The sequence below is a fragment of the Lolium perenne genome, chromosome 7 (genome assembly GCF_019359855.2).
Source record: "Lolium perenne isolate Kyuss_39 chromosome 7, Kyuss_2.0, whole genome shotgun sequence".
NCBI classification, from domain to species: domain Eukaryota; kingdom Viridiplantae; phylum Streptophyta; class Magnoliopsida; order Poales; family Poaceae; genus Lolium; species Lolium perenne.
The window spans coordinates 77,979,881-77,992,905 of NC_067250.2; the positions used below are offsets into that span (position 1 = coordinate 77,979,881).

Below are 13,025 nucleotides of genomic sequence, written 5' to 3' on the forward strand. Positions count from 1 at the left end.
ATTCTACGTGTGCATACAACAGGTGCAAGCCAGATTTGCACATGCAAATACTAAGGGCATCTCCAGCGGGCTGACGCATTTCGGACGTCCGAAATGTCCGTTTGCGTCGGCCCGCGGACGCGATGTGGCCCAGGGCGACCGTTTGCGTCTTGGGTACCTCCAGCGGTGCCGACGCATTTTTTTACCAGGGACAGCGTCAAGCTCGCTAATGGAGTTTTACGTCCCGTCGAGGACTGCCGTTGGCGATTAATTGTTCCCGCGCGACGACGATCGTTCCCACGCTTGCCCAATACATTGGCAAGTTTCACCGGCGTTTCGCGCGCGCGGGAAACGCCCTGCGCACCAACGCCGTTTCCCGCCCCGCCGTGGCTATATATGGTGGACACCGGTGGGGGCGACGGGCACACCTCAAGCTACCATCCATCCATGGCCGACCACATGAATTGGGAGCACGTTGTTCACATGTGCCGCCAGCTCCACCCGGAGGAGGAGGAGGTAGCCGCCGCCGGCGTTGAGGCCCAGCAGCTGGACCTGGAGGTGGCGGCAGCGGAGGCGGAGGTCGCGGAGGCGGAGGCGGTAGAGCGCGCGGAAGGGTGCCTCGCGGCGACCAGGGCGGAGATCGCCAACGCCATGGCCGAGCTCGCCGACGCCAGGGCCGAGCTCGCGGAGGCGCGGGCGGCCATCGCGGCCCCTCCAGCCGACACCGTCATCCACGACATCGCGGACGACGACGTCCCCGTGCCCATGCGCTTTGAGTGCGCCGACGACCAGCGGATTCTGCTCGCGTCCTTTGAGTCCCTGGCTGGGGACGCCCTGCGCCGTCAGGCTTGGGTGGCGGAGGAGGAAGCCCACAACTATGCGATGGCCATGGCTCGGGGGTTAATGTGCTCCGATCGGGACTCGCTCCAGCGTAGGGGCCCTTCTCCCGCGCGGGTCGAGCCAGAGAACCGCGAGCTGGAGGCCGCCATCGCCGCCAGGGACGAAGCGGTGGCGGCGGCTAGGGACAGGGCCCGCTTCATCGCCGACATGGCGGTGATCCAGGCGGCGGTCTAGGTGAACGAGGACGCGGCGGTGGCTGCGGTCCAGGCGGCGGCGGAGGAGGAGGAGGCCCGGGCGGCGGCGGTCCAGGCGGCAGCGGAGAAGGAGGAGGCCCAGGCGACGACGTTGGCGGAGGCTACCAAGATGGCGTTCGCCCAGGCGGAGGCCCTGTGGGACAGCTCCCTGGCCGAGGCCCTCGAATGCCGCAGGCGGCAGGACGAGATGTCCAGTCGCCGGCGTGCGCGGCGCGCGGAGTGCGCGAAGCGCTCCCGCTTCGATGACGCCGCCGGCCCTTCCGGCGGCCAGTAGTAGGGCGCGCGACTGCGAGTAATCGAGACCGGTGTAGGCCGCGCGATGGCGAGTAGGTACAGCCGTTGTAGTTTTAGGTTAACTCGACTAACCATCTCTGTAAAGATGGTCCTTTTGGCCAATCAATAGTAATGAAAAAATCTTTTTCTTACCTAGTCACTGCCGACCGGGCCCGGATGTACCCAACGCGGACAGATTCCGCGACCGCCGAGCGTCCGCGGAGACGCAAACCTGGCGCATATTTGGGCCAGGTTTGCGTCTCCGCAGATGGCCCGGTCACTTTTCGTCGCCTCGCTGGAGCAGGCCCTAGACGCATTTCCGGTCACGGCGGACGAAAACGGTCGCTGAGCGTCCTTTTGCGTCGCGCCGCTGGAGATGCCCTAAGTTTAAAACTTTACGATCCTAGCATGTATAGACATGGTCTCGGAAAGACATCATGATTTGATGGATAAAAATTATGAGTGAAATTATTCATCACATTAAAAGGTTACTAATAGTGAAATCCGGAACACTTGTCATGTGATGATCAACTTCAAGGTAAGAACCTCAAGGTTATTGGTGTTTGCACAACAAACCTAGAAGTTATTGATGTTGAAGTGTTTTCTGAGAATGAGGAAAGCTAAAAGAGAAACTACAAAATATTTTTGGCAGAAAGAAAGAAAAGACTAGAAAGTCTAGCTCATGTGTATATAGATGATATATATGTTATGAATGTATTCTTTGATTGGTCACACAATGGAATTCTTGGGTATAAGTACCATATTGGTTGGTATGAGATGTCATACAACACAACAAGAATACAATGGCCTAACTGACTGATAAGAAATATGGTAATAATGCACGCCTGGACAAAATAAAGTATTATTATGTTCGTCATTGGCATTCTACCTGGCCCTTCAGATATATAATAAAGAACTTAATAATTATTATTTAGCTCTGGTCAAATAAAAACAATGAGTTGTTCATAGTTATGACCGTACTCCATGTACGATGGATAATTTATTATAAATCTATATGGTGAAATACACATACATAACACTGACGCTAAAATGCCATAAGGCAAATGATTTGAATTCCACTTATTTGTGGAACCGCCATTTAGATCATGTTAGAAAGGAACGCATGAAGAAACTCCATGCAAATGAATTTTTGGAGTCATTTGATTTTTGAATCGTTTGGCGCTTGCAAATCTTTTCTAAAGAGAATGACTGAAATACCGTTCGTAGGCCAAGAGTTGAACAGGCAACTAACTTAGTAGAAACATACATGATGATGTATGTGGTTCACTGGGCATAGTTGTGTGCGGGAGATTCTTCTACTTCATGAAAACTTCCAACAATGAATTGAGTATATATATGTGGATATATTCGATAAGGAAGAAGTTTGAAACATTTGAATGGATTCAAATAAATTTCAGCATGAGGTGGAAATCATCGTAATAGAAAAATCAAATATCTATAATTGGATCATGGTGGAAATATTTGAATTACGAGTTTTAGCGAACATCTAAAAGAGTTATGAAATTATTCTACAACTCACATTTCTTGGAGTATCATAGTGATGATGGAGTATCCGAGAGACGTATCCAAACCTTGTTGGATTAATGATGAGATAATATTTTATGACGCCATTATATTTTGTGGATTATGCTTTAGAGACTACCGCTTTTATACTGAATAGAGCATCATCATAATCCGTCGAAATGACACCATACGAGTTATGGCATGGGTGTAAACCCTAATAGTCCTTTCTTAAATTTTGGTATGCATAGCATAAGTAAATAAGTTTACAACCAAAATCGGATGAATGTCTTTGTTGGTTATCCCAGAGAATTGATTGGAAATTCTTTCCACTATGGAGACAAAGACAAAAGTGTTTGTCGATGTTTCTTATTTCCAAGAAATTGTTTCTAGCGAAGTATTTGAGTGGGAGGACAATAGAACTTGATAAGGTTGATGAACCTGAGCATGATGATCAGAGTAGCGCAGCATCAGAAATGGTTCTGGAAGCGGCCACGATGATCATAGCTCCCATGTCTACAAAGTGTTATAGTCATGAAGATCGAAGTACCTATTGAACCTTGTAGGTATGGTTTACTTTATGATTAAATAAATGATTTGTGAACAAAGGATTGATTTTGAACAATGATAAATCAACTACATACAAAGAAGCTATGATGGGCCCTGACTCAGTTAAAATGGCTATGCGCCATGAAATCCAAGATAGGTGAATACTTTTTGAAAGTAAATGGATCTATAAAATTGATGGACTTGGATGGAATATCCTTGAAGAAGCTCGACTTGTCGAAAATTTGTTTACGACAAAGTTCAAAGAGTTGACTACGATAAGATTAGATCTTCCGTAGCGATGCTTATAGTCTATGTGGATTATTATAGTAATCGCTACATATTTATTTTATGAGATATGCTAGTAGGATGGAAAAATACATTACTTAACAGAAGTGTGTATTAAAGGTATATACAAGATACAACCAAGATTTTTGCTGATCCGTGGAATACTAGATAGGTATACGAACTTCAATTGGATGAGGTGAGTATCATGGAGTTGGAATCTTCACCGGATGAAATAGTCAAAGATTTTTTGATTTCATCAGAAACAATGAAGAAGCTTGCATTTGCAAGAAATTAAGTGGGAGCGCTGAGACATATTTATAATACTTTATGTAGATGACATATAGTTGGTTATGAATGATGTAATTATATACTTGATTAAAAAGGTTTCATTGAGAATTAAATTCAATGAAAGGATATGAACTGAAACATATTTAGTGTCAAGATCTATGAAGATAGATTGAAACACATAATAAGTTTAAGTTAAAGTACATAGAATGAATATTGAAGTAGTTCAATATAAAAATATTAAGAAGGTGTTCTTTTCATGTGAAGGTTTAACAAGACTTGAGTGTTATTTGACACTTGATGAGTAAAAACACATGAGTGATTTTAGATCACGAATAATATGTACAAAATCAGATGTCCTGTGCTATAAAGAGTTAGGAGCATATAACAGAATGATTCATGTGATGATCATTGGACGACAGTAAGAATATCCCTGAGTGCTTTAGAAGAACCAAGGATATATATATATATATAGTTTTATATGGGCTAATGACAAACAAATCGCTGTAAGGTGTTACACCGATATTAGTTTGGTCACATATAAAATCTCAATTAGGCTAAGTGTTGATTAAAAGGTAGAACAATGAGCTAGAAGAAATCTATGCTAGATTTAGATGAGTTCTAAATATTGTGACGGATTCTACAAACGAAGGCAGAGTATGTCATTGTTTTCACAATGACCGAGGATGTTAAGTCAAGAAGTTCTTTGAGAACTTGGTGTAGTTCTGACACTATATTTCAGACTGCGGAATTAAGGTTCCACCAGAAGACCGAACATATACGATTAATGCTGACTCATTTGGAAAATGAGTGATGCGTTAAGACGCAAATGACTTTCAAAATACATATGTCTCTAAACGTGTCAGATTCGTTGACTGTAACCGCTCCCATAAGCAAACATGATAAGCACCAGAAGGCCAAGGTGTTATATCTTTACAAATGTAAACTAGAATATTGACTCTAGTGCAAGTGGGAGGCTGTTGGAGATATGCCCAAGAGGCAATAATAAAGTGGTTATTATAATATATCTTTATGTTTATGATAAATGTTTGCATACCATGCTATAATTGTATTACCGAAACATTGATACATGTGTGTTATGTAAACAACAAGGAGTCCCTAGTAAGCCTCTTGTATAACTAGCTTGTTGATTAATAGATGATCATGGTTTCGTGATCATGAACATTGGATGTTGTTAATAACAAGGTTATGTCATTGGATGAATGATATAATGGACACACACCCAAATAAGCTTAGCATAAGATCACGTCATTAAGTTTAATTTTCTATAAGCTTTCAATACATAGTTACCTAGTCCTTCGACCATGAGATCATGTAAATCACTTATACCGGAAGGGTACTTTGATTACATCAAACGCTACTGCGTAAATGGGTGGTTATAAAGATGGAATTAAGTATTCGGAAAGTGTGAGTTGAGGCATATGGATCAAGAGTGGGATTTTTCCATCCCGATGACGGATAGATATACTCTGGGCCCTCTCGGTGGAATATCGTCTGATTAGCTTGCAAGCATGTGACTAGTTCACAAGAGATGATATGCCACGGTACGAGTAAAGAGTACTTGTCGGAGACGAGGATGAACAAGGTATGGAGATACCGATGATCAAACCTCGGACAAGTAAAATATCGCGTGACAAAGGGAATCGGTATCGTATGTAAATGGTTCAATCGATCACTAAGTTATCATTGAATATGTGGGAGCCATTATGGATCTCCAGATCCCGCTATTGGTTATTGGTCAGAGAGGATTCTCAACCATGTCTACATAGTTCACGAACCGTAGGGTGACACACTTACGGTTTGATGTCGTTTTAAGTAGATATGGAATATGGAATGGAGTTCGAATTTTGTTCGGAGTCTCGGATGGGATCCAAGACATCACGAGGAGGTCTGGAATGGTCCGGAGAATAAGATTCATATATAGGAAGTCACTTTCCAAGTTTGGAAATGATCCGGTGCATTTATGGAAGGCGCTAGAATGTTCTAGAACCTTCCGAAAGAAATCACCATGGAAGGTGGAGTCCCGGTTGTACTCCACCAACCCTAACCAGCCAACCAAGTGGGAGGGTGGAGTCCATGGTGGACTCCACCTCCTTGGCCGGCCAAGCAAAGGGGAAAAGGGAGAGTCCCTGTCCCTCTAGGTTTCGTCCATATGGAAGTTTTGAATTAGGGTCTTATTCGAACTTTTGGGCAAAGCCTTAGGGATTCCACCTATATAATGAGGAGGAGAGGGAGGAGGCAGCCTAAGACCTGGCCGCACCACCAAAGGGGCCCCCTGGCCGACGCCCCTAGCCACCCCCTCTCTCCCAAACCCTAGCTTCTCTCCTCCTCCATCTTCTCCCACAACGCTTAGGCGAAGCCCTGCTGGAGATCTCCACCACCACCGACACCGGCCACGCCGTCGTGCTGTCGGGATTCCGAGGAGGATCTACTACTTTCGCTGTCCGCTGGAACGGGGAGAAGGACGTCGTCATCAACACCGAACGTGTGACCGAGTACAGAGGTGCTGCCCGACTGTGGCACCGTCAAGATCTTTTACGCGCTTTTGAAAGCGGCAAGTGATCGACTACAGCAACAACGAGATCTAATCTCGTAGGCTTTGGAAATCTTCGAGGGTTAGTCTCATGATCTTCTCGTTGCTACCATCTTCTAGATTGGATCTTGGCTTGTTATTCGTTTTTGCAGTAGGATTTTTTTGTTTTCTATGCTACGAATTCCATCAGGTTTACGTGAACATCTCTTGAGGAAGAGTAACCCTTCTGATTCTTACAGGCAGCACATGGACAGATAACAAAACCCCCCTGCTTGTTCGCATTAGCCACTACGAGGAAATCTTTCAAACCCGTAATGAACTCGCTGGAGAGTCGGTTACCGTACATCCATTGCCGATTCATCTGCATTATTATTATTATATAAAGTATATAATTAACCATGCATTTGTTAAACTCACTAGCTAGAAATAATAGAAATTAAACAATGAACTACACACGTGCATATTTTATCAATGACACATGAAAGGTTCAAGTTGCTAACCGCGATCGAGGAGGAAAAATAAATGAGAAAGCTCAAGTGTGGCTCGGACACTTCGTATCATGTTTGTTTCATGCTCTCGGGCATTTCATCGAACACCTTGTGTGCATAAGAGGATCCAAAGGCAAATCCACCACCCCCTTGTGAATGGAAGTGTCACCAAATGGCTAAGTGTAGTATGCTGAACTGCATTTATAGGGATGGGCCTTTAGTCGCGGTTGGCCTGGCCAACGGCGACTAAAGGCCTTCGGGCCAAGCCTGAGGACCTTTAGTCGCGGTTGGCCTGGCCAACCGGGACTAAAGCCCCTCCCGTCCACCAGCTGTCGACCGAGCCTGCTGGGCCCAGACCTTCAGTCGTGGGCCGTCTTCCGAACCGCGACTAAAGACCCTATTAGTCGTGGTTCGATTATTTTGGGGACTAAAGGGGGCCTATGGAAGCATCGTTTTCTACTAGTGTGTGATTGCTTGGTTCATCGGTAGATCGATTATGCACCTACAACGATAAAAAATCTTTGTGTTGGAAGAAAAGGCCAAGCGACGTGTGAGCTATCGCTTACGCGCGCACACGATCCTCAGAGCTGATTAATTTCCATATAATGTGAGTATCAATGATCTCCGAAAATCTTAAGTTAAAAGATGGAAACAATACACCGAAGCTAGCAGAGCAAATCTATGTAATGGTGACTGACTGGTAGATCTGCTGCATGACCCCTTTGAAGCGGCCAATGTCAAGGGTGACGTTTTGGCCGAGGAAGATGGACCAGACCTTGTCAAATCCCTGCTTGTGTATGGATAAAGGGTCGGTGAACACGGCGTGGTCCTTTGCGTATACGTCCTTGAGCGTCGTCTCCTCGGCAGTAGCCTCGTACTCGAGGTACCGGAGCCCCATGTCCGCCAACGGGCGGCCGTATTCCTGGAATGCAATGAACTTGAGCTCGCCCCACGGCACGATCTGCAGCTCCGTGCCGTTGTGCGGCAGGAACACCATGTTGGTGAGCCCGGCGCCGTGCACGCCCACAAGCACGTCGCACGAGTTCACCACCTCCGCGAACCGGTCCGTGTCCCCGACCAGCTCCGGCCCCGCGGCCACTACCTCGAACCCGATCTCCGTCGCCGCCGCTATGGCCTCCGCCTCGTTGGTGATCTCCCTCGAGTGCCGCCGCAGCACCATCACGAGACGCGGCCTCTGCCCGGAGCTCCGGCTCACGGGGGTCGTCCACCGGCGCTTTAGCGAGTAGGCCGACAGGAGGAAGTCCCGGAAGTCCCTCATCGTGTAGCCCTTCCTGGAGAGCGCGGGGTCGATCCTTAGCTCGCCGTGCGTCTCCATGCCGACGTGCACCGACGGGAAGCAGCGCACGGCTTCATCGGCGTCGAAGTCGATGACCGGGTAGACGGAGAGGGCCTCGATGAGGTGCCGGTAATGGGAAATCCACTGTCGCTGGTACCCGGTGGCCAGGAGCTGGACGCGGCCGTCGTACTCCCGCGCCGTGATGTAGAGGGGGATGATCAGATCGGCCAAGCCGTGGAAGATGTTGCCGCGGTCGGGGCCTGTGGAGAAGACCACCGCGGGGACGTCGTGTGTCACCGTGCACGACGGCGGGGCGGCGTCGTCCGTGCGGATGGTCACCTCTCGGACCATCTGCATCGTGCTACTTTCCTCGTACTTGCGCGTGAATGGGCGGAAGGTCACCGTCCCGTTCTCCGGCCGGTAGCTCTCTTTGGATGCTGCCACCACGTACACGGTGCCGGATTTGCCGTGCACACGGACATCGCCTTCCATGGCGCAGATGTCCGTGTGTCTGCTGCTGAAGTCGCAGGTTAACTTGCTGCTTTTTGGTGCTGCCACATCTGCGTATGTCCACACCATATGCAACAGTCAATTACTGCCTGGCTCTAGCAATGCCAAACCGAATCATGCTGACAATGCACTTACCTGAACTTCGCGAAGAACCGTCTATTTCCCCGTTCATTGCAAGAAAGTTCTTTCCATCTTTCACATCTGCAACAGATTACAGTTCAACATTACCAGCTAGTTTCGCAGACTCTGTACTGCATTGTGACACCGGGTAAACCTCCAAACACATCAGCCATACTGTAACAACAAAAGTAATTACCGGTCGACTGCTAGTAGTTTAGTCAGTAAGAAATGAGATATTCGACTGTTCTGTCTGTAATCAAGAACCGACACTAGCTAGTGGAGGGAATCTCAAGTTCATTCTAATGTTGATTACTAGTACAACTTCGATCTGTTGACTCGGTTTTATTTTATCTTATTTACTATTTGCATTCCGGCGGAGGATCGGCTGGCACGTGCGATGCAGTACACATTACTCAGACTATTAGACTTTTGAACAGGTTATTTTAACCTCCGATTCTGCAGTAGAAGGCCGGCCATTAATTACCTTTGATCGCATCAGCGCCATCACCGGCGATCTTGTCGCTTGATGCGGGAGATGGTGGTGCTTCAGCGACCGAACCTGAATTGAGTGAAGTACCATTAACGCCAATTATGTTCAGTTAACAGAAGAACTGAAGCTTGCCTAAGCTAGGGTAAGTATAGTGAGATTACCAGTTGTCTTCGGCGTACCTTCCTCAGCTTGTAAGTTGGCTATACCAGTTGTCTTCGGCGTACCTTCCTCAGCCTGTAAGTTGGCTATACCAGTTCTCTGCGGCATACCTTCCTCAGCTTGTAAGTTGGCTATCTCAGGTAGTCGTTGCTGCTGCTGCCCTATTCCTGCACACTCTAAATCTGGGATGCAAATAGGCATGGAAGCGGAGTTAATTGACATGATTTAAGGCAGGGTAACGCATGGGAAAAAAGTACACTATCTGAAACTTGGGTAGTGTTGGTGTGTGTAACTGCGAAACAAGGAATGCAAGTCATGCCCTGGTGGAGTTACATTGTGCTCACTAATAATTCGGAACATGCTTGTAGTAGGAAACTCAGTTGTTTGTAACGTTTATTTCTTATCGGATGCAAAACCCGAAATTCATTGTAACTGAAAATGTAGTCAACCTCATGGGCAAATGTTGGAACTAAACGTACTACAGTAATGTTGCAAAAACATGTTAACTGATTAACTGTTACTGCTCAAGTTCTACAGACAAAGCTTCTGTGACGAAAGGGCTTTAACATACTATATGTATACATTTATGTGGATCTAAACCCAGACTCTCTCAAAGCTGCTTGGCAGGAATATGAATATCGAGGCCTTCTATTCGTGACACAAAATTGAGAACAGTGAACAGAAATATGAATGTCGAAGATAAACGGATGTACAGATACAAGCACACTTGAAACAAAAGTGTAAACCAAACTTTCAAAACAAAGGAACTTGTTCTTCAGTTTAAGAAGACTTACGGCGAGTAAGCTGCGGCAGATAACCGGTCTTGAGCACGACGAGGACGAGCAGCGGAACCAGAAGCCATGCCGCTACCGCTCCCCCGCAACGAGGCTTCTTGCTGCTCTCGTTCCTCCGAGCCTTCATGTCGCATCCGGTTGCTCGCTCACTATAGCTTGATCACTAGCTCAAGATCTTCTCAGCAGGTTGACACTCTCTTGCCTAAGCTAGCTAACAAAGTAAGCTTTGTCTGAACTCTTACGTCTGAAGCAGACTACCCAAATCCCGATTGTCTTTGTATCCCGCGCGCACTGTCTTTGGTTGACCTGCTGCGTCATTAAATCCCACGCACATGCATCGCACGCAATGGCATCATTGCATTGGTCTACCAGAGAGCATATCGCTTGTGTAGTCCATTTTATATTAGTCCGTCGATTCTTAAATGTAAGTAATTCCAGTTTTAAACTCTTAGTAAGTTAATAAAGTGTCTTATCGAAAAGAAAAAAAACTAAAAAATATCGGATTTCCATTTTCAGGCCCCACTATGTTTAGTATTACTAAGTTTTTTTTTTTTTTTTTTTTTGAGAAAAAGTATTACTACTAAGTTTTGCTTAGAGCCTTAGAGGTGTTAGCTTTACTCAGTTTTGTCGTCCTGGTTCCAAACCAACCTCGCAAACAACAAAAACAAGCGTTTTCGTCAGGGCCATGCCATTGGACCGTTCGTGGACTGAGATCCTAACATTTGTGGAACCCGCTTAACACAAATAGGTGATACTCTGTACCAAAAATGGTAGAACCAATGTGGGAGCGAACACTTGAGGGTTTGAAAATTGGGGTATCCATTATATTGGAATTTGAACTGTCCGCCACCTTACAACAAAATAAAAGGAACCCTACCCTGCAATCAAAAAACACGTGCCATTGATCTATCCCCCCCCCCCCCCCCCCTTCGGGCTAAAACTGCATTAAACAGCGACTCTCAGCCGAGCAATCCGTCTCCACCGGGCAACCCATTTTCGTGCCACGAGGTTTTTCATGTTTCATGGGACATGGTAGTATACTTGGCTTTTACGGAGGACTACCGCTCAGAGAAGCAGGAGCGTGAGACCGCATTTGACAAGGTGGAGAAAGATGACAAGTGGTGGACCAACAAAGCCTACTACGAAGTGCATCATGAGAAGGATCTTCTGTCACATAGACTGGTTTACACGTACGGGGAATCGGCCTGCGCTGATGGGGTGACACGGCGACGCTGCCCTTCCGTGGTAAGTTTTGGTGCCTATCAGCCGGTGAGGATGACATGGAGGTCTCGGACGAGTCTCCTACGATACATTCCTCGCCGGAGTTGTACCGGCGGCCATTGCCGGTCTCGTGTGCTACTGCGAGGTGTGTTAAACATCTGGAAAACCATTGCTTGCAGAGAGATGCTGCCTTTCTCTTGTCTGCCTCTCCCGATCCATTCGGATTTTCACCATAAAACTTACGACATTTTCCGATGATATCTTCTCCGCCGGAGAAGGTTTTCAAATTCCCAGTACTTGAACCAACGGTGTTTTTTCTTCAAAATTTCAATGCCAAAGATTGGATCCGAGTTACTAGAAAGAAAAATTTACAGAAAGCCAGGAGAATGCATAACACATCCATGGCCAGCCTAGTGCGCCGGCGATCTCCGTTGGCTGCTGACCGATGTTCACTGATGAGCGGTGTATCTGGATCGGATTTTTTTTTTTAAATAAATGGGCCATCCACGCATAAGGCCAATGGATGTGCAAATGTTCACGTGGGCCAAAAGGGATGGGTTTACTCGCCAAGGTCTCGTGAAAATGAAAAGAAGATACGTCTAATACTGAAATCTTTAGAAAAAGACCAATCTTCGTGAATGTCCAAAAGTCTCACCGCATGCAACCGGTTGAACGTTGTGGTGTCAGAATTTTGGTGGGAAGTTGTAACACCCCTCTTTAGCTAAACCTAAATAGGAGTTGTAATGTGCATCATGAGCATGTCATGCATTATTTTGTTGAACTCTTAAGAACATATATTGAGGAAAATTTAAACTCACTAAAAATTGGTTATTTCTTCCCTATTTTAAATGTCCTCAAAAAGTTATCATATAGTTTGTCAAATCGAATAGGCACTTTAGTACCTAGATCTAAATATCTACAGTCTTTGGATTGATAGCTTTTTGCTACGTTGCTGACCATGTAAAATATCTAGGGGATGAGAACTACAACACTTGACCTGAAGAGAGACGCGGCCAACTAGTTCTTCTGTACCTCACATAGCAGACCACCTCCCATCGTGATCCCCATATCCCCATCATGCCAGAACCTACCGAAACTGCAAAGCTCCCAAGAACCATTCTCCAACCATGACAACCACCTAGGAGAACCAGCGCCGGGAAGAGGAAGGCCCAGACTAGTCGCTTGAGTAGAGGAGAAGCTAGCAGAGCAGGGAGGGAATCAGTGCGAGCAAGGAGCGAGAGAAGAAGAACATCCCTGATTTGTTCCTTGGCCTCTACGAGTACATGTACAAACCGTATGTGAGGCCACCAATATTATTTTCCCATGTTCATGATCCATTCCCTGTTTTCCCTATTTGTTGAGTTGATGCCTGGAATTGAAAAGAGTGGTTAAGATGAGAAGAAAGA

At 46.3% G+C, this 13,025-nt stretch overlaps 1 protein-coding gene across 2 annotated transcripts; it reads right to left on the reverse strand.

Annotated features, from left to right (window-relative positions):
• Positions 1-7,616: 7,616 nt before the first annotated feature.
• On the reverse strand, positions 7,617-10,666 carry LOC127316958 (beta-1,2-xylosyltransferase XYXT1). Of its 2 annotated transcripts, none has more exons than XM_051347443.2 (5): positions 10,399-10,666; positions 9,625-9,786; positions 9,440-9,514; positions 8,971-9,036; positions 7,617-8,885 (listed from the first exon to the last, which is right to left on the reverse strand). In XM_051347443.2, the coding sequence occupies exons 1-5, from the start codon at positions 10,523-10,525 to the stop codon at positions 7,708-7,710; spliced, it is 1,608 nt and encodes a 535-aa protein (XP_051203403.1). In that variant the 5' UTR covers positions 10,526-10,666; the 3' UTR covers positions 7,617-7,707. The 2 variants fall into 2 exon arrangements, with proteins under 2 accessions (XP_051203403.1, XP_051203402.1); XM_051347442.2 differs by having other exon boundaries at positions 9,607-9,786; positions 10,399-10,665.
• Positions 10,667-13,025: the final 2,359 nt, after the last annotated feature.

Coding starts and splice junctions, on each gene's coding strand:
- LOC127316958 (XM_051347442.2), bottom strand. CDS start 10,525: ATGAAGGCTCGGAGGAACGAGAGCAGCAAGAAGCCTCGTTGCGGGGGA. Junction 9,515..9,606: donor AGGTACGCCGAAGACAACTG/GTAATCTCACTA, acceptor CACTCAATTCAG/GTTCGGTCGCTGAAGCACCA. Junction 8,886..8,970: donor CGGTTCTTCGCGAAGTTCAG/GTAAGTGCATTG, acceptor GGACATACGCAG/ATGTGGCAGCACCAAAAAGC.